We start from the raw sequence: 22,912 nt of genomic DNA on the forward strand, positions 1-22,912 counted from the left end.
ACCTGCAGGGACACCGGCCCTCCAAGACCGTGATTGGTGATCCCTGGTTTAAGGGCTCGAATTGTAGGATGATTGCTAACTTTGAGTTGTTTTCTTTATAGGTTATATCTGGACTGGGCAGCTTTCCTCCAGCAGCAGAACAATCGCTCACAGCATCTTTAGAGGTAAAACTAAATGAAATTAAATGAGAATTAAATTTCAGCTTTTGCCATCAAAAAGATGTTTTATGCAACCTCAAGTAAAGAAAAATGTGTATAGTGTGTCATTAGGGTTTTAAATACTGGGTTTCAAGTATGAAAAGGGTTAATTGATGTTGATATTGAATGTGTTTGTTTTGCTAGTTATTTGTGATATATGTGATGTGAATGCTGATGTGATTATGTGGTGAAGCCAAAGATAAATTTCCACTTGTGGACAATAAAAGAAAGAAAGACCAACAACAACAACAAAATCCCATTTACTCCTAGGGTCATTATTTTTGCTTCACTTAAACAATCTAAGATGATTTGGCAGATCCTGGATTTTTAATCTCAATAGCTGATTTGTGACTAATTTTGTTCTTAAGGCAAGTTTGCGAATCAGATTAAAATATCTGGATGAATTGATCTAAGATTGCTGCATGTGCTTGTGATGGACAAATCTATCAGTCCTAGAACTCGTGATCAGCAATGCTACAAGTAATGCGAGACAGCACCATAATGACATCATCTGATTAATATTCAATTATCATCCATGTGAGAAAAATTACATAAAACTCATAGTAAATGATCCGGTTTTTTAAATATGATCTGAGATAACTTTGCATATTAGTTGTGGGCTGCAGGCTTTACACTTTCATGCACTGAAAAAAATTATTCAAAGATGTTTCCTTGGATTTACTAAATTCTTTTACGTTAAGTGGTTGTAAACAATTTATTTAAGCTGAATTTTAACAAACAAATTAAGTTGAACATTGCTCAATTTAATTTGCTTGTTTAAATTCAACACAAATAAATTGTTTGCAACAGTTTTGTGTGCAACAGTTTTTTCAGTGTGTGTCAAGAGGGTTAGCAATTTATTTAGTTTTACAATTAAAGTGGATTTGCTACAGGGTAGTAGTTTATTCGAGTTTTAATAATCCTGTGGCATAAAACGTAACTGGCTACTTAAAGTAATTTGGCATTAAAAAACAACAACTTTTTGATATTTGAGAAGTGTCTGCATCACTCGCTGCATCAAATCATCCACATATTAGCTCTCAATAATGTGTGCATGACTACTGTACCATAAATAATAATTATTTCTTTTTTAAAACATCATACACTCTCAGAAATGGTACCCAAGCTGTGGCAGTACCTCTTAAAAGTATGTGTTTGTAATAATAAACATCCTTTATGGTATCATTAAAGTATACCTATATATTATTATTTAAAGCGCACATATTAGTCATTAAAAATTAAAAAAAAATGTACGTTTTGTACATTTCAGAGTGTAGATTACATTTTAATCAATTTATTTTATATCCATATTTTTATTTTATTTTAGATTTAAATTGTTTTACAATATTGCTAATTCCCTCATTTTTATACATTACAACTGTAAGAAAATATCAGCAGCTGGTACATACTTTCAGCATCACCTTAGCTTGAAATGATACCATTTAATCGATTATTAACCAATAAAATAAGCTTGCTCCTGGTATGGGATGGGCACTGGCAATGGATTTTTAAGATCCAAATGCAGGTTTATTCATGAGAGTTGTCATACAAACAATGGTCAGAACAGGAGCAAATGGGTACATGCAGGGAAATCCGGAGTTTAGTCATAAACAGGCGAATGGTCAGTTCCAGCGGTAAGCAACGTAAACAAACAGACAAAGCAAAGGACAACAAGGCAAGGCAAGGCAAGCGCATCGTAAAGTTCACCAAACAGTTTACAAGACTCAGTCCAGATGTGTGTGTGCAGTTTATATAGTCCTTCAATTAGTCCATGAATAGCTTCAGCTGTGTGTTATTGCAATTAGTGGAAAACAGGAACCGGTGTGAGCAAGGTGTATGCTGGGAGTTGCAGTTCTTTAGTGTGGTGTGTGTAGTTCTCTAACAATCCACAAGGATTAGATCCCTGGTGATTGTGACAGCTCCAGAGCAGGTTTGAGCTGCCAGACCTTTTGCTATTACAACATCCGGATAAGTTTTAAAGAATGAAACTTTTCTGGAGTGTATAAAATCTTAAATAAATAAATCCAGCTAATTGAGTATTGCACGTAAGAAAAACAGACCACTGGTATCAGCATTACAGGTGCACTACTCAACATGACAACAAGATGACATAAACCGCACTCTTGGTTCAGAATGCTAACTAAAATAACACTATGCAATCTCCACACAACATCACATTTGTTGTTAATTTCAAATTAAATTATATTTATGAGCAGTATTATGCCTAGATAGAGTGTGAGACAGAGTCAGACAGTCAAAGACTCAGCTAAAAGTATGTTAAAAACCATCAGTATAGTCTCTTTTTGCATATTTTTGTCAGCATATCAGCTCACAGCAGACATCCTTGACATTTATTTGGAAGTGCTTTTTAGCAACAAGTGCACAGCACAATTTATGCAGACAGCGGTGCGTGATACACCGTCAGGCTGTGATTATGTGCGCATCTGTGATAGATTGAAATTAAAAGGTGAGCATGAGGGACAATGAACAAAGGGTCAGGATTTTGATAGAGGTGCTGCAGCTGTACACTAACACACACCGAGTCTGAAGGTGGTTTTGGAAAGTAATTGGGTAAACATTGAGCTGCTCTGAATTCAGCACTCTCTCCCTTGAGGTAAATTGGCTATCAGATGGGTAAACTGGTCATTCTCTTTCCCTTCATCTCTTTTAACAATACCTGCCAGCTGGACAGAAACGCGCACACACTAACCCCTGATCTTTAAGCGTAAACACAACAATCCAAGGTGAAAACACGATACCACACTTTAGCACCCGCTTGTCTTTTGCTCTTCTCCCATGTAAGACATGTCATATTGGTAATCATGTCCCAAATAACTCATGCAATGTGGATGCATGTTCTTATGGCCTTCATTCGTAAGGGGGCCAGACAGAATCTGCACTTATTTTGTGCTATTTTGGTGCACAGTTAAAAAATAATAATAATAAAAGGTCCAACTTTATATTAAGTGGCCTTAATTACATGCACTTACATAAGAAAATAAGCATCTTATTAATAGCAGGTAATACACCAATAGTAAATGGTGTGAATTGTTACTTAAACTAAAGATCTTTCAGTGTAAACACAACAATCCAAGGTAAAAACACTACACCACACTTGAGCACCCACTTGTCTTTTGCTTTCCTCCCATGTAGGACATGTCATATTGATAACCATGTCCCAAATAACTCATGCAATGTGGATGCATGTTCTTATGGCCTTCATTTATATAGGGGGCAGACAGAATCTGCACTTATTTTGTGCTATTTCTATGCAAAATTTAAAAATACTAATAATAAAAGGTGCAGCTTTATATTAAGTGGCCTTAATTACATGCACTTACATCAGAAAATTCGCATCTTAATAATAGGCAGATAATACACCATAGTAAATGGTGTGAATCGTTACTTAAACTAAAGCCTTACTTTGCCATCGTTTATTTTTTAGCCTCTGGGTGGTCCGAATAATAGGATAGCTAGGTCTGCAAAGTATGTGAGCACCAACTTTGTCGTGAAGGAGTCTAAGAGGAAGAGATGTCCAGCAGAGATTTGCTCTTTATCTCCCGCTTGCAGGGGATTTTGCCAATGACCGCACCTATTTGGTCAGAGAGACCTATTGGGTTTGCATTGATGTCACTCAGAGATGGAGAGCCGGATAAGAGGCTGGGACGAGGAGTCCAGCTGCTGTGACACGCGATGGTCAGACTGATGTCCCATCAGCAAATGTCAGGCAATCACATGGGAGAGCAGTTGTTGGCATAAGTCGCCATGTGACTTTGAGGAAATACTACACAAATCAATGACCTTCAAAAGAACACATTGGTCATACTTTATTTTAAGACTGCTATAAACAAAGCATTTAAGGTTTCGTGAAATTAAAATGTTAGTTTCAGTCTTAGTTTTAAAGATATCTATTAGCTAGTCTGCTCCAAAACTGTGACAAAATTAATGTTTAGAAAATATAAAACTGCTATAAACATCTAAGGCGTGTAGTTTGTCACTTCCACCTAAATCAGTCAGCGACTTTTTTCACGTCACCTCAAACTTCCATTTCCCATCAAACCTTGACCAATCAAATGACATCTAGCCTCTGACATGCCCCGCCCCTTCAAGGTGCTTCTCACTTGCTTTTCACTTGAAACGGCATAAAACAAATTGCCATTGGTTGATTTTAAAAGGGGAGGAGCTACTCTATGTCCCGCCCCTTTTTTATTTTATACAAGAGTATGGAAATAAGCCATGTACTTTATCTATGGTAACAACTGGTACTATACCTAAAGTGTCACCAAAAACGTTCACACATCTTCAGTAACTCTTGTCATGGATAATTGTAGTTTAATTCACATTGTTTAGTGAACTTGTATTGTGTTTTATGTGTCTCTTGCAGGCGGTTCAGGTGCTGATGAGTAGTGCCGTTCAGCCTCTACTGAATTCTGTTACAGACTCTGTCGAAGCGATACTTATTACCATGCACCAGGAGGATTTCTCTAGGTAAGCTAGCAAAGCTCTTATTATTATAACACACACTGCATCATGCATACAGCAAAATATACAGTATACATAGTTTATTTGTCATGCTTGAAGTAAAATGTCAAGTACATACACTGCAAAAAATGCTTTTCTTAAGAATTTTTGGATATTTGGACTAGAAACAAGACAAAAAACAGTGACATTTATTTGTCACATACAGCCATACACAGTACTTTTAGATATGAAGAATAAAGTTATAGACCATTTTGAGGGATGTAAACAATAACAATGGTCCTAACATATTTCCTGTTTTACATTTTTCATTTGCATAGGTCCAGAGAATCCTATTAGGTCCATATATTGATGAATAACGTTACGACAGCTGTTTTAATGTTGAGATAACATTGTATTGCCTCTTGTTACAGTCATTAATAGCTTGACAACAAGCAGGGTATGTTTATGGACCAATGACATCACCACATTGAAATCGTCTATAGAAAATATAACGAAATATTTTTTTAACATCTCAGCTATACAAACAAACATAGAAACTTAGAAATCTTTCTAATAAAGGGCTTGGTCCATAGAGAGGAAAAGGTTTATCCTACAGGTGGTTTGTCAGGCCCACTCACTTACTTGGTTGATAAAGCCAAGGAGATGATAATTAGCAGAAATAAACTAGTTCTTCCTCAAAAGTTGAAACCTCTGGTCCTTAAAAGACATGAAATAGATGTTTTAAATATTTAGGAACATTTATTCATAGTGCATTAACATTTGTTGGAAATGTAGAGTGTATTTTTAAAAAAAGCAATGCAGAGGTTTTATCTTATATCTTATTAGGAGGTTACAACAATTTGGTGTGAGTCAAGATATTCTGCAGTTGAGATGGTATACAAGAAATTGGTTGACAGTGTTGTGAACTTTAACATGTTATGAACTTTAACATGGTATGGACTGTTGCCAATTTAGGAAAAGCAAAAACTGCGTTGGGTAGTAAAAATTGCCAGTGCAATTGTAGATAAAGCACAAAGACAACTAAATGAAATTCAATTAATGAGAATTAAACAGAAATCTCATGTCATTATTGAAGAATGACATCTTTAAATATAAAATTTCAGCCCTTGCCATCAAAAAGATGTTTTAGGCAATCTCAAGTAAAAGAAAATGTGTATGATTTTTAATGTGATTTATATGATGACATTAAATGTATTTATGTTGCCTGTTTTCTGTGATGTGAACACTGATGTGGTTGTGTGGTGAAGCCAAAGATAAATTTCCACTTGTGGATAATAAAGAAAGTAAAGTACTACTACACAATATTCACCTTATTCTTTGCCGACCAGCAGGCGCAGCCATTTGAATCTTTTTGGCTCGAGACTTCCGGTCTCATTCACTTCCATTAATTTTTAGACGTTAAAAACTGCTCGTTACTCTGCTTGATGTTGCAAACTGATATTTTCTTATTATATTATTCTACTTGGTCTGTATAGTAATGCAAACATTTGTTTGTAGAGCAAGTAGTTTGACCGTTTTCTGCAGTTTATTATTCCTAGTCATTTCTCCCATAGGGGACCTAATCGGAAGTTCAAAAACAATCGCGAAAACAGGCGCACTTCTGCATTTTAGAATAAGGTCAATATGACCAGGGTGTGTGCAAATGTGCATGAACGTGCATAAAAGTCTGTTTTTCCTTAAAACAAGTAGAACAATCTGCCAAAGGGGTAAGCAAAATATTCTTGCTTTGTAAAGTGATTACTCAATTTACCCCACGAGCAGATTCTTTTGCTCATTATTCAATATTTATAATACTTAATATTTCTGAAAACAAGACAATATTTTGTGCTTGTCAAGAAAATGCTTTTTTTTAAAGAATTTTTTGATATTTGGACAAAAACTTGCAGTGTTGCATTGTGAAATACAGGACTTTTATTACTAATCTAGTTGTTTTTTTATGTAAATTACTCAGCACAAGCCATGCAGCATCAGTAACCTAATGAACAGCTGAAATGTATGAAACACTCCAGTTTAGCTCTATTTTTCACATTTATATTTGACCATATACCACAAAAACAAATGAGATGTCAAAATGTGTATTTATGGCTGTAAAAAGTCTGCGTTCTCCCCTTGCGGGCTTTTACTCAAACACTAACATGACATTTGGGATTGTGTGCCATGTTTAGTCTTGTTGAGGGCAGTTCTGAGACTATATTTAATGAAAGTGTTTCCTAATGCAGGTGTAGAGTGTGATGGGTTTGCTTTTTATTAGTTCTTTGCCATTTAAAAACAAAAAGAAAGAAAAAAAATTAGATTTTCTTTTTTGTTCGTTTTTTAAACTGCTGTACCTTTTCCATATTTGTGTTTACATATTTTTCTGTATTGCTGTTAAGGCCCAATATTTGTTAGTTATCTTTATAATGTTTTTATTTATATATTTTTTTATTTATAATGTTGTGTTTAATTAATTCAGAGAGGAAGAAAATGTGAACTAATTTACTTTTCTGCTGCTAGATTGGAACAATTGATATCTTACTGATTCTTTATATTTGATTAACTCTCTTACTAATAAGCATCAATGAAACGGAGTTAAATTAAAAAGAAAAATGTGGTTGCACTGCCAGTATTTTTAAGTTTGGGTATCACAATGCTACAATAATAGAAATACAATGTAGTAGTTGTTGTTTTTTCATAGTGATTTTATTTGCACGTTCCTATGTTTACAAATGCTTTACAAATCTCATTTCAATTACATGTGAACATCCTTTTAATGTGTAATTAATAGGCTTTCTCTCTTAGATTTTTTTGTCTTGTTTCTAATCCAAATATCTAAGAAAAAAATCAAGAAACATTTTCTAGACGAGCAAAACATATAGTCTTGTTTTAAGAAATAATATGTCAAAATTAAGTGAGCTTTTCCTTAAAACAAGCAAAATAATCTTAAATCAAAAGGAAAAACAAGATTATTTAGCTTGTTTTAAGGAAAGACTCACTTAATTTTGGTATAATATATCTTAAAACAAGATAATATGCTTGTCTAGAAAATGCTTTTAGATATTTAGACTAGAAACAAGACAAAAACTAATAAGAAAGGCATTTTTTGAAGTGCAGCATTAAAACATTATACCATGTTTATTTCTTTGCCTACAAAACCTCATTAAATACGTACACATAGACATTACCGATATGATACAAAACTGCAGATTTTATATAATAAAATTGGATGTTTATATATAATGACTTATATTTGAATTGAATTGAATTTGCCATCTTCCCTCAGGAGTGTCTTACAGGGTTGTACCTTTTCAAAAGGTACAAATTTGTACATAAAAGGTCCATATTAAAACCTCAAGGGTACATATTAGTACCTAAAAAGTACAAAAGTGTTCCTCTTAAAATTTTTAGGTACTAATATATACTTTTAAGGTACCAATATGGACCCTTCAAGTACAAATGTGTACTTTTTGAAAAGGTACCACCCCAGTGACAACTCGTGTACCTTTATTTCTGAGAGTGTAGTAACAGTGGGGACATACAAAACAATCTTGTTTTTCCATTTGGCATAAGATTATATTGCTTACCCCACTGGCAGATCATTTAGCTTGTTTTAAGGAAAAACTCACTTAATTTTGACACATTATTTCTCAAAACAAGACAATATTTTATGCTCAGCAAGAAAATGCTTTTTGATTTAAAAATATTTCGATATTTGGACTAGAAACAAGACATAAATTCTAAGTAGGAAAAACATTTTATTGAGTTTATGAGTCTGCAAATGCAACATAAGTGCAGAAAAACCAACAGACTCACTATAAATGACTATTTCATGACTGAAACACAGGACACATTCTCTGTAGTCTCTCTTCTGCATTTATCTCTCGTTTTCTCTTGCTCGTTCTCTCATTCCGGATGATCCGCTGAATACAACAGAGAGTGATGTGCCAGCGTTTGATAACATTTAAAGCGTCACCCCTGTGATTCAGCGCAGCTTTCTTTTGTCCACATCTCTCGTCTCCTCGGGGCCACTGGAGTCAGGCTTGGTGGGCTTGTTTTATTTCTGTCCCCACTGTTATTAAGACACTCCTGAGGGAAGATGGCAAAGAAATAAACATGGTATAGAAGGTTGTGTTAGTGCGTTTTAACAAGTGACAATCGGTAAGTCCTGACATTTTAGTTTTCTTAAATGCACAAGAAGGGATTTTGGCGTGAATCTCATGATAAGATTTAATTAAAATAAAATATATAATCACTTTTTGATTTATTTAATGCTGCATTTAAACATGTATTGTGGTTTGTGCATTATTGTGAGGTTTTCTGTTGCAGTTAGCTTTTATTTTTGATGATTCTCACTACTGTCATGTATTTTGAGTACAAATGCAATAATATGATTGTTTTAATTAATATCAACATACATTTAAAGGCAGCTATATAGATATGTAGTACTTGGTAAAGTTAAAGAGGCCACCAGAGGGCGCTCAATCTGCGGTCTGTGTGAGTCCTAATGCCCCAGCAATGTGAAGGAGACCCTATACTGTTAGTGGGCGCCGTCTTTTGGATTGAGATGTTAAACCGAGGTCCTGACTCTCTGTGGTCATTAAAAATCCCATTGGGATCCCAATCATCCCCATCCACTGAATTGGCTCTATCACTGTCTCTCCACTCTACCTATAGCTGGTGTGTGGTGAGCGCACCAGCGTCGTTGTCCTGTGGCTGCCGTCGCGCCATCCAAGCGGATGCTACACACTGGTGGTTTTGTGGAGAGACCCCCCTCATGATTGTGAAGCGCTTTGAGTGTATGGCCATACATGATGATGATGCGCTATATAAATACTCATTACTTACTTACTATTTATTTTTCCTAGTATGGAAGTCAATGGTTACAGGTTTTCAGCTTTATTCAATATAGCTTCGTTAAAAGTAACTCAAACAGGTTTGGAACAAGTAAAGGACGAGTACATGATGACAGAATTTTCATATTTGGGTGAACTATCCCTTTAAGGTAATTTTACTCCAAAAGAAAAATATGAAATGTATATAAATTTATAAAATGCAGTTTAGTTCCACTTCTTTCTGCTTTTAAATATCTATATATTGTGGCTCTACTGTACTGTCTTTAAATTTATGCAGATTTTAATTAATTATTATACAGTATATTATCTGTACTTTTGTCGTAAATACTGCATCACGGTAGTGATGGTCATAAAACTAAAACTAATTGCCAAAAAATACTCATAAAACAATCAAAAAAAATTCCACAGAATACCTCAAAAGATTCACAAATTAGTTTGATCAAGATGAATCTCAAGGTCAAAATTAAGGCTATCTTGTTACACAAAAGTCCAAATAAATAAATATAAAATGTATATAACAATTGTATATAAATGCATATAATTTTAGTCCCACTTCTTTCTGTTTTAATTATCTATATAATGTCTTTAAATATATGCTGATTTTAATTTAAACAATTACCTGTAATCTTAAATACCATATCACAATATTGACAATCATAAAATTAAAAATATACAAAAAAATAAAATAAAATAAATAAAACAAAAATAAATCTAATTGCCACATAATACATCAAAATAATCACAAATTTGTTAAATCAAGATGAATCTCAAGGTCAAAATTAAAGGTTATCTATATATATATATATATATATATATATATATATATATATATATATATATATATTTATATATGAAATGTATATTTCTGGTAATAAGTATCTATATTGTGACTGTATTTGTTGTATTGCCTTTAAATGTATACTGATTTTAATTTAAACAATCATTCTATTAAAGCATTTGTACTCAAAATATAGTCACCAAAGATTTTGAGAATCATCAAAAATAAAAGTTAATTGCAACAAAAAAATCCTCAAAAGATGCACAAACACGATGCATGTTTAATTGCAGGATTAAAAAATGCATTCAGATTTTAATGTCATTTTGTGTGTGTGTGTGAATTTATCCTTATCATGAGACCCCCCCCCCCCCCAAAAAAATGCCACCTTGTGCATTTAAGATAAAAAGGCAGAAAAATCTGATTGTCACTTGTTGAAATGCCTTAACGTGACCTTCTTTTGCTGACATTGTGTGTGCGTGCCTGCGTGTGTTTCAACAGTTCCAGTAGCTACACATTTATAATATTGATTATGTGACAAAGTAAATCAATGGTGTTGCTTGTTGCTCAGGCCTATGCTCACATTACAAGATTGCATTACACTACTCTTTTGTGCTTTTCTCCAGTCCTTTACCTGCGGGTGGCCGTCCGGATGTGCCATGCTCTCTGTACATGCGTGAGCTGCAGGGCTTTATTGCACGAGTGATGAATGACTACTTCCGCCCGTTGCAGTGTTTGGACTTCCTGTATGACAGTACGGAGAAAATCGCCCAGCGTGCCATAACGCTGTTTATCCGTCATGCCAGCCTCCTCCGTCCACTCGGAGAGGGTGGGAAGATGAGGTTGGCGGCGGACTTTGCTCAGGTGAGGACAAAATATGATGCACAACCTTATTTATTTGTCTCTTTCTTTCTAATTTGACCCTTTTTTAATATTTCTGGGATTCTCAGTAGTGGAAATCATCATAGTTGGGTAAACTTGGGTAAACCTCCACCTTTGTGCAAGGAGGAACAGGAGAGGCACTGCCAGTGCCCAGCAAAACGGTCAGAAACGGTCAGTCAAATGGTCAGAAACAGACTCCATGAGGGTGGTATGAAGTTCTGACGTCCACAGGTGGGGTTGTGCTTACAGTCCAACATCATCCAGGACATTTGGCATTTGCCAGAGCACACCAAGATTCTGGAGATGCTGTGGAGAACGTTCTGCTGCCTGTGACCTCATCCAGCGTGACCCGTTTGGCAGTGGGTCAGATATGGTGTTGGGGTGGCATTAGGTTCCAAGAAAAGATCCTTAGACCCTTGTGAGACCATATGCTGGAGTGGTTGGTCCTGGGTTCCTCCTAATGCAAGACAATTCTAGACCTCATGTGGCTGAAGTGTGTCAGCAGTTCCTGCAAGACGAAGGCATTGATGCTTTGGACTGACCCACCCATTCCCCAAACCTGAATCCAATAGAGCACATCTGGGACTTCGTGTCTTGCTCCATCCACCAATGCTACATTGCACCACAGACTGTCCAGGAGTTGGTGGATGCTTTAGTCCAGGTCTGAGAGGAGATCCCTCAGGAGACCATCCGCCACCTCATCAGGAGCATGCCCAGGCATTGCATGAAGATCATACAGGCACATGGAAGCCGCACACACTACTGTGCCTCATTTTGACTTGTTTTAGGACATTACATCAAAGTTGGATCAGTTTGTATTGTGTTTATCCATTTAAATTTTGAGTGAGACTCCAAATCCAGACCTTGATGTTCTTCCTTCTGGCTGTCGTTATCAGTCTCGCAATTATTTTTCCTTTTTCTGGACGTCCTCATAACACCATCGTGGAGTTTTTCTTTTATTATTTCAGCAAATAGGATTGTAAAAACCTTATTTGTTGTACTCTTCCATTCACTGCGCTCTAAGTTTACCCAAATATGCAGATTTTCTCTCCTGAGAAACCCAAAAATGTGAAAAGGGTCCATCGCACAGCCCTAGTTTAAACCCTACAGATTGCTTGCTGTTATTGTTTGCGAATAAACTCTCGTCCATGTGTTATAGATGGAGTTAGCCGTGGCTCCTCTCTGCAGACGAGTGTCAGATTTGGGAAAAGCGTACCGTCTGCTGCGCTCTTTCAGGTGAGGTGTTTTATTATTATTATTTACAGTCTGGATGATGTCAGATGAATTAATCTTCCTGTCCTCGACTGACCGCACGCAGCTCCTCATGTCACAGTGATTCTGTGTCGATTTTTCACACAAACACTCTCATTTTGTGTTATCCTCTGTTCTCATCCTCCCCCCGCTGAGACGAAGAGGTCGCCTGGAGTTATCCCTCTGAAAATTGCTGTTAATTAACGATGAGAGAGAGAGAGAAAGGAAGGTTATTAATGGAGATGCTTGTCTGATTAGCTGAGGAGAAGTGAGTGTCAAATTTTATGCCTGGATGATACTCCAGTCCTCACCTTTTATTGCTCCTGTTGTTTCAGGTTGAGTTCTGGCAGCTCCACATTTCTTGATTTTGATCCATCGATGAATATTTTCCAAATTAAAGTTTTCTGTCAGTCTTTTATAAGAAAATTAACATCTTTTGAGATCAGATGTGTGCTAAAGCTAATTTGATAGTCGTTTAAAATGAGGTTTCGTAATTCGATTAAGTAGGTACTCTTAAAGCTCAAAACCCTCCAAATACATATCGGAAGAAATGATTTGTTTATGCAATATAATACTTAAAATGCTATGAGATTTAAAAGAAAGATTTAATCACAGCTGTCAACACCTCCCAAAGAATTCTGCTGAAAATAGGTCATGCATATATTGTACACTCTCATTATTATCATTATCAATTTTATGCATTTTCATGTAGAAGAGCGTTTACTCAACGTCAAGCAATGCATATCTTATTTACTTAAAACAACAATGCTGAATGCTTCTTTCAATCAATAACAAAATAATCTGCCAATGGGATAAGCAAAATAATCTTATTTCAAAGTGAAAACATGACTATTTCGCTTGTTTTAAGGAAAACCTCAGTTAATTTTGACTTATTCTTTCTGAGGACAAGGCAATATTTGTTTGCTTGTCTATAAAATGCGTCTTGATTTAAGTGTTTTTTGATATTTGGACTAGAAACAAGACAAAAACTCTAAGTAATTCTAAACATTTTTCTTTATATATCGATAGCCAACATTAAAATTAAAAGTCTAAAATTATAGGAACGATGCATTTTATTTGATATACCAATGCATTTTAGAGCTCATCACAACTGACATGAAGAAAAAACATTTGAGGTCCACCAAAAAGGTAACTTACGCCCAAATACTCGTTTAAAAACAATGCATTTTAACTTGTTTTTTTAATGTAAAGTTAAAATGATGGTGATTTTAATCAATTAATCGTGTAGTTAACTACTGCTTTCATTAGCCGACTAGTTTAGAGCGGTTTATTATTTGCTGACTCTTTGCAAAGCAATGGATGTTCTTGAAGCATAATATGAGCACATTTTCTTTTGGGCATAATTTCAGGAACATTTAGGTGATGTGTTTTTTTATAGACTCACATTCCTACTTTTAAGTTGCGTTCAGTTAATAAAGTGGTTTATAATTTTGTGACTCTTTGCAAAGCTACAATGCAAGTTCTTGCAGCATAGTATCAGCAAATCATGTTCAAGAACATCAGGGTGATGTGTTTTCACAGACCCATACATCCTTACTTTTCAGATAATGGAGCGGTTTACTACTTTGTGACTCTTTCCAAAGAAACAATGCATATTCTTGCAGCATAATATGCCCAAATAGTCTTTTGGACATCATTTTCAGGAGCATTTGGGTTATGTGTTTTAAAAACCCACATGTCGCTACTTTTAAGTTGCGTTCAATTAATAGAGCGGTTTATTAGTTTGTGAATCTTTGCAAAGCAACAAAGCATGTTCTTGCAGCATAGTATCAGCAGATCATGTTCAAGAACGTTTTGGGTGATGTGTTTTCACAGACCCACACATCCTTACTTTTGGGTTGCATTCAGTAAATAAAGGGGTTTATTATTCATTTTAATGGGGTGACTTTTTTTATTTATTTTGCAATGTACTTCTATCTGCAGTGAGTTGATATCTGCAGTGAACGCACTGGAAAATCCACTTTAACATGCACAAATGTTTGTGCAATTGTAATGGACATTTTATTTTTCATGTGTGCACCTACCTTGAAAATGTTCAGCATTTATTGTCAATTGTGATTTAAAGTGAGCATATAATATCATATTGTATTGAAGTACAAAAATGAGTTTAAGATTTCAGCAAAACTGGGATTTCTAAAATGTATTTTGAGTTAATATCTGCAGTAAACCCAGAGATAATGATATTTGAGCTCCACTTTAACATGCACAGATATTTTGGGGGAACATTTCGGTGATGTGTTTTTAAAGCCTACAGAACTAACGTATCATATTTTGAACACCTTAACATTCGGGTTCACAGATGGATTTGATTCAAGCGGCGTGTTTCTCTGTACTTCCTCCAGGCAGCTTAATAAACATCAATGAGGTCTCACAGGACAGCTAATCAAATTAAAGCGCTGCCATCTTTGCCAGCTCTGGGAGCAGCTGCTGTGCCTGGATCCCTCATGTACTAGGGCCTGATTCCCCACTAGCAACTTTATTTTACTCAATGAGTGTGTGTAAGCATGCAAAATGATGTCTGGCATCCACAGGGGATAGATGTTATTAGAGATGAGCCCTAAAGTAGAGATATAATTATTAATATGAAGATCACATTAATGAGAGACCGCTAACAGAAGGGCGAAATGAAAATTTCACCCTGAAATATGAGGGTGCTTAAAAATAGTGCAGCTTTTAAATTATGTTGTTTTCTTTCTCCTATTCATAAGCTTGTTTGATTAGATAATAATAATACAGTTCAGGGACGTGTGTGTATTTTAATTTGAAGTTGATTCATGAAGTTGTTTTGTAACCTTTTATCTTTTGACATCGGTTGTGCATGAAAAATTATACATAGCTATTCTTATTGTAAAGGCTTGAGTGTTTTGCATACTTGTTAGTGTACTTACCGCAGGTTTACTTACCCAAGAGATGTACGATTTTCCCTTGCTGAACAAAGGAATGTCTTAAAACAATGCATGGATTTGCATTGTTCTCTTTGTATGAAAATAATGGTGCAATTAAACTGATTCAAAATAAGACTCAAAAACATAATAAGCTTTCTTTTCCACCTCATTATATTGCATAATTGGTACTTATTGAAAAGTGGTGTGCTTTTACTTACCCAAGCGATTCAGTGTATGATTTCCAGTCAATCAATGATTAATGTATTTTTAAGGAATAATCATAATCTTGCTTGATTTCTGTTTATGAAAATGAGAGCAATTTTAATTATGACTTAATATAAACTTCATTTTATAATCTAATATTGTATTCAAGCACAAATATGAATCCTAGATTTAAGCGAAACTGGGACCTTTTTATTCATCTTGTCTGCAGTGAGTTGATATCTGCAGTGGACACACTAAAAAATCCACTTCAACATGCACAGATATTTTGGGAATTTTAATGGTCTTTTTATGTACACCTACCCTGCAAATCTTCATTTCAGACTCTAAATTGTGATTTATAGTGAACAAATAATATAATATTGTGTTCAAGCACAAAAATAAATTGAAGATTTGAGTGAAACTGGGTTTTTTTTATGTATTTTGAGTTGATATCTGCAGTGAACCCACAGCTAAACTATATTAGAGCTCCACTTTAACATGCACAGATGTTTGGGGAATTTTAATAGACTTTTTATGTGCACCTACCTTACAAATCTTCATTTCAGACTCTAAATTGTGATTCAAAGTGAACAAATAATATAATATTGTGTTTAATCACAAAAATTTATCCTAGATCTCAGCAAAACTGGGACATCTTTTTAAAATAAATTTAGCAATGAAATTCTCATCTTGTCAGCAGTGAGTTGATATCTGCAGTGGACACTGGAAAATCCGCTTTAACATGTACAGATATTTGGGGAATTTTAAATAGCCTTTTTATGTGCACCTACCTTGCATATCTTCATTTCAGACTCTAAATTGTGTTTCAAAGTGAACAAATAATATAGTATTGTTTTCAGTGAAAATGGGACTTTTTTTGTGATATATTTCTTTAAGCAGTGAGTAGATTTCTTTAGTGAACCTATTGGAAAATACACTTTAACATAGACAGAAATTGGTGTAATTTTAATTGACATGTTATTTTTTATGTGTGCACCTATGTTCAGCATTCAATTCAGACTCTAAATTGTGATTCAAAGTGAACAAACAATATAATATTGTGCTTGAGCACAAAAATGAATTCTAGATTTCAGTGAAACTGGGACTGTTTTTTAAATTAAGCAATATAATTCTCATCTTGTCAGCATTGAGTTGATATCTGCAGTGTCCACTTTAACATTGACAGACATTTGTGCAATTTCAATGAACACGTTATTTTTCATGTGTGCACCTACCTTGCAAATATTCAGCATTCATTTCAAACTCTGTTTTGTGTTTCAAAGTGAAAAAAACAATCTAATGTTGCATTTAAGCACAAAATGAGCACAAGGTTTCAGTGAAAGTGGGATTTTTCAAATGTATTTTGAGTTGATATCTGCAGTAAACCCACAGGTAACTGATATTTGAGCTCCACTTTAACATGAACAGATATTTTGGGAATCTGTTGGCCTTTTTTTCATGTGCACCTACCTTGCATATCTTCAGAATTAATTTAAGACTCTAAATTGTGATTCAAAATGAACAAATATAGTATTCAAGCACAAAAATGAATCCTTAAATTGCAGCAAAACCGGGACTTTTTTCAGCAATATATTTCTCATCTTGTCAGCATTGAGTTGACATCCGTAGTGAACACACTGGAAGATCCACTATGCATGCACAGACATTTTACTTTTCATGTGTGCACCTACCTTGCAAATCTTCAGCATTCATTTCAGACTCTAAATTGGGATTCCCGATAAATATGAATATATTTGTCTGTCTCTGTTTTAGGCCGCTGCTGTTTCAAACGAGCGAGCACATCGCTAGCAGTCAAGCACTGGGAGATTTGATTCCCTACAGCACCATATTGCATTTCATGTTCACTCGCGCCCCGGCTGAACTCAAATCACCACATCAGGTACGTCACATCCATAACGCTGGAATTGCTCAGCGATGGAAACCTCTCCTAGTTCATAGATCCTCAAGGATTGAGGTTTTAGGTTTTGGTGTTAGCAAGCAGAGGTCAAATGTTGTTTATAATGCCCTTGAGTGGGGCAATTAAATAATCCCCAGTGTTCATGTGATTGACCCCCTGTAAGCTGCTTCAGATAAAAGCTTCTACCATATGACTGATTTAATTTTGAGCACTTGGGAAACATGAAGATACTTTGAGCCATTTTCTAAAAGAGTTCAGATTGTGGACTAAACACTACTTTTCCTTATAAACAGAGAGCGGAGTGGTCAATCTCTCGCTATTCTCAATGGTTGGATGACCATCCATCAGAGAAGGACCGTCTCACTCTTATTAGGTAAGATCTGAGGCTCAAAACTACGCTTTTTTATTTTGGTTGATTTCACAATAAACTTTCCCAATGACTCCCTCTGGTGGAAAACTTGATTAGCATCTTGGCTATGCAATATATTAATATTAAAATGAGCTACAAATTTGAAGGTTCCCATGCATGGAAATATCAGGAAATAATAATAAATAACCATTAGTAAATAAATAAATAAATATTTATTTATTTAATAAATAAATTAGTTAATGTATACTATATATATATATATATATATATATATATATATATATATATATATATATATATATATATATATATATGGATGTATGGAGTAGCTTTTGTTTAATTGGTAATTATCTTTATAAAACATTGCATTTAAAGCAATTTCTTGCCAATTTATTGTTGCAAATATTATATTATATTATATTATATTATATTATATATTTGTTACAGAATTTTATGAATCTTATATTTATTCTATCAAAATATTCTATATTTCCATTGCTTTAACATTTTATTTTGCAAGTATTGTATTTTTATTTTATTAGCTTTTGTTTATTATCTTTATAAAACACTGCATTTAAAGCAATTGCTTGCCAATTTAATTGTTGTGAATATTATTATATTTATGTTTCAGGATTTTATGAATCATATATTTATGATACTACAAATATTTATATTACCCTATTAAATTTTCCATATTTCCATTGCTTTAACATTTTGTAGTATTTTTATTTTATATTATTGGCATTTATTTATTAATTATCTTTGTAAAACATTGCATTTAAAGCAGTTGCTTGCCAATTTAATTGAGAAATTTATATTATATATTTTTGTTTCAGAATTTTATGAATCATATACTTATGATTCATGATAATCATATACTTATGATTCATGATAATCATATACTTATGATTCCATAGCTTTAACATTTTATTTTGCAGGTATTTTTAATTACATTTTATTAGCTTTTGTTTATTAATTAGCTTTATAAAACATTTTTAAAAAACTAAATTGCATTTAAAGCAATTTCTTGCCAACTTAATTGTTGCAAATATTATATTATATATTCATGTCACAGAATTTTATTTATCATATATTTATAATTCAGCTACAAATATTTAAATTACCTACAAAATTTTCCATATTTCCATGGCTTTAACATTTGATTTTGCTAGCATTTTTTATTTTATTTTATTAGCTTTGATTTATGAATGACCTTTGTAAAACATTGCATTTAAAGCAGTTTCTTGCCAATTTAATTGAGAAATTAATATTATATATTTATGTTTCAGAATTTTATGAATCATATACTCATACACATTTTATTTTGCTAGTATTTTTTTAGTTTATTGGTTTTTACTTTTTAATTATCTTTATAAAATATTGCATTCAAAGCTATTTCTTGCCAATTTAATTGTTGCAAATATTACATATTTATGCTTAAGAATTTTATGAATCATATATTTTAAGATTCAGCAACAAATATTTTAATTACCTACAAATTAATTTTCCCATGATATTTCCATTGCTTTAACATTTTATTTTGCTAGTGTTTTAATAAAATTTTCTTTAATTCATACTTTGCGTCCCTGAAAGCCTATTTAATTTTGTCTTGCATTTATACACTGACTACAATTTTGTATCTTAGAAAAATATGGCGTCCCTTAAATAAATATACATTTTTCTAATTATGCTCTGCTCTAGAATATTGTATTCCTTTAATTTGGATTCTGTGAGTAAATGCTATTGTTTTATGTAATTTATTGTTGTTGTTGCTGTTCATAATCAAAGAAAACTATTTGTATGAACACTGATATTTCACAAGCAGCAGTCCTGAGCTGAATTTCTCAGTGCAACATCAGCGCTCTCTAATGGTGTTCTGAAGCACAGCAGCCTTGGTTTTTTCAGCACAGCTGTAATGAAATAAATAAAATAAGACTTTCCTTTGTTGCAGAGGGGCACTGGAAGCATATGTGCAGTCCGTCCGATCCAGGCAGGGAAAAGAGTTTGCTCCAGTGTATCCCATCATGCTCCAGCTGCTGCAGAAAGCCACAAGTGCATCATAAAACCTGCAAATAGAGTTGTCTTATTAAAATAATGTTCATTATAGTTACAATACTACACTCAGTCTTTATATACATTATTATGACTCTTTTGGTTTGTTTATACTGGGTTTAAAGGGATAGTTCACCCAAAAATGAAAATTCTGTCATCATTTCTTCGAATATTCACTATTTACTGTCCCTCAAGTTCTTATTAACCTTTATGACTTCTATTAAACACAAAAGAAGAGATTTCGAAGAATGCTGGAAGCCTGTAATCATTGACTTCTATAGTATTTGTTTTTCATACTAATCAATGGTTACTGGTTTTCAGCATTCTTCAAAATATCTGACTAAATGAAGCTCATGAAGGTTTATAACAACTTGAGGGAGGCTAAATAGTGAGTAAATTTTCATTTTAGGGTAACTATCCCTTTAATAAGACTAACAAATCTACATATATTCGTATTTTTTGGGTTTGCTGGGTGCATCAGAGTGAATGGTTTGGTGAACACATGATGTAAATGTGTAAATTATGATTAAATATTGTCATGTCAATCATAAGTAGCTGATTCAGGTTGATTTAATTGTTAACTATTTATCTGTTGGCTTCTGTTTGAATATTTTATACTAAATTTGCTAGTAGATATTCACTACAGAAATGAATATGCTACTTTGCAGGAGGACCATAGACTGTAAAGAAAGAGGATGCATTTAAAGCAATAGTTCACCTCAAAAACTGAAATTTACTCACTATTTACTCACACTTAAGTGTTTTTTTTCTGTTGAACACAAAATAAGATACTTTGAAGAATGCTGAAAACCAGTAACCCTTGACTTCCATAGTAGGAAGTCCAACATTTTTCTAAATATCTTCAATTGTGTTCGACAGAAGAAACAAACTCAAACATTTTGTGAGTAAAATAAATGTTCAGTTTTGGGTGAACTATCCCTTTAAAGAAAGAAATGTTTAGCAAGATGAAATAAAAACTATACTTTAATAGATCACAGAATTTTTTGCAGTTGTATTTTTTCTTTCAAAATGTATTAATTTAACATATTCATAGAGTTAGAGACCCTATAATACATTAGCACAAGTTTAAAGGCTGGCTAAGAGAGGGGTTTCATTGGTTAATATTATGTTTTACTTATGTAAAGTGTATTACCACATGGAATATCTGGAAAAGTTTTATTCAAGACATTGAAAATCAGGTAATTATTATTATTTTATTGTTCCTGAGGTCATGAAATTAGTTTTGACATTTTAAATTGTCTTAATTAATTAATTAACACACACACACACACACACACACACACACACACACACACACACACACACACGTATATATATTTCATGGTTAGTTTTATTTTTTTATTTTTTATTTTTTTTGTTTTGTTTTGCTAATGAATGTAAGTCTTGACACATTTAATTTACAATAGCAGCATAATCCTATAAGTGAAAATTAAGATGGATAGGTGATGGAAATTCAGCTTTTTAGACTAAATATCAGGGAAAAAACAAGGGGTTTGACATTTTGCATATGGAGGAAACCCTGCTTTACATTAATATTCAGCTCTGGTTCTTCCGTCTGTCTTTGAAATCTCAAAACTATTTTCCTTTGCCACCAGTGGCCACTTCAAACCATCTTGCAATTTCATTTCTGCCTCCATCTTACACTCTTCTCACGCTGTTTTATTTGACCTACATGGCACAGTCCCATATTCTGCTGTTTAATATGTACAGTCTGTGGGTTGCCATCAGTGTGGCGCATCCTCTAAAAATTCATTCAGCTTCTCTTTCGATCCAATTTTGCATAATCATGCAAATGTGATTCACCCACTTGACTAAGCGCTCCTTGAGAAATTAAATTAATTTTCTGCATGCCTCTCAGACAGACAGACTGAAACATTTCACAGTCATAACACAGCCGTGAGTATTTTGGACTTATGCATAACTATTCTTGGCATAGAGATGACAGAAAAGATTATGTAATGTGATATACACCCAAACAATGCCAAAACTTCATAAAGCCACATTTTTTAAGATGTAAATCAAGTCTTACTCTGTATTTTGGTGTACCTCAGACCTCACAAAAGCAGTAAGATAATCATAACCCTGAATATATACACTCACAGGCCAATTTATTAGGTACACCATACTAGTACCGGGTTGGACCCCCTTTTGCCTTCAGTACTACCTCAATCCTTCGTAGCATAGATTCAACAAGCTACTGGAGATATTCCTCAGAGATTTTGCTCCATATTGACATGATAGCATCATGCAGTTGCAGCAGACTTGTCGGCTGCACATCCATGATGTGAATCTCCCGTTCCAACACATCCCAAAGTGCTCTATTGGATTGAGATCTGGTGCCTGTGGAGGCCATTTGAGTACAGTGAACTCATTGTCATGTTCAAGAAAGCATTCTGAGTGATTATTTGAGTTACTGTGGCCTTTCTATCAGCTCGAACCAGTCTGGCCATTCTCCTCTGACCTCTGGCATCAACAAGGCATTTGCACCCACAGACCTGCCGCTCACTGGATACGGTCTCTTTTTCGGGCCATTCTCTGTATATCCTAGAGATGGTTGTGCGTGAAAATCCCAGTAGATCAGCAGTTTCTGAAATGCTCAGCCCAGCCTGTCTGGCACCAACAACCATGCCACGTTCAAAGTCACTTAAATCCCCTTTCTTCCCCATTCTGATGCTCAGTTTCAACTGCAGCAGATCTTATTGACCATGTCTACATGCCTAAATACATTGAGTTGCTTCCATGTGATTGGCTGATTAGAAATTTGCATTAACCAGCAGTTGGACAGGTGTACCTAATAAAGTGGCCGGTGAGTATTTGGATACCTTCAAAATCACTTTTCTTTTAAACAATCTATGATTTAACAAATAGATCAATTTCAATTTAAAATTGTGAAAAAGGCTGCGAATTTCAGCAAACAAAATAAAAAAAATTAATAATGTAGTTCTCTGATATATTAGTTTTATAGTAACTAATTATATTATCAATGATTATTATCTGATATATTAGTTTTACATTTATAGTAACG

At 34.0% G+C, this 22,912-nt stretch overlaps 1 protein-coding gene across 1 annotated transcript in view; it reads left to right on the top strand.

Annotated features, from left to right (window-relative positions):
• Positions 1–20,866, top strand: part of cog5 (component of oligomeric golgi complex 5) — a 103,833-nt gene extending 82,967 nt beyond the window's left edge. The window contains exons 16-22 of the mRNA XM_056456210.1: positions 102–164; positions 4,582–4,685; positions 10,910–11,147; positions 12,325–12,401; positions 17,300–17,426; positions 17,738–17,817; positions 19,766–20,866. Coding sequence (XP_056312185.1) covers positions 102–164; positions 4,582–4,685; positions 10,910–11,147; positions 12,325–12,401; positions 17,300–17,426; positions 17,738–17,817; positions 19,766–19,877 — 801 coding nt within the window. The 3' untranslated portion in view covers positions 19,878–20,866. The remainder of the gene's footprint in view (positions 1–101; positions 165–4,581; positions 4,686–10,909; positions 11,148–12,324; positions 12,402–17,299; positions 17,427–17,737; positions 17,818–19,765) is intronic.
• Positions 20,867–22,912: the final 2,046 nt, after the last annotated feature.

The sequence above is a fragment of the Danio aesculapii genome, chromosome 4 (genome assembly GCF_903798145.1).
Source record: "Danio aesculapii chromosome 4, fDanAes4.1, whole genome shotgun sequence".
NCBI lineage: Eukaryota > Metazoa > Chordata > Actinopteri > Cypriniformes > Danionidae > Danio > Danio aesculapii.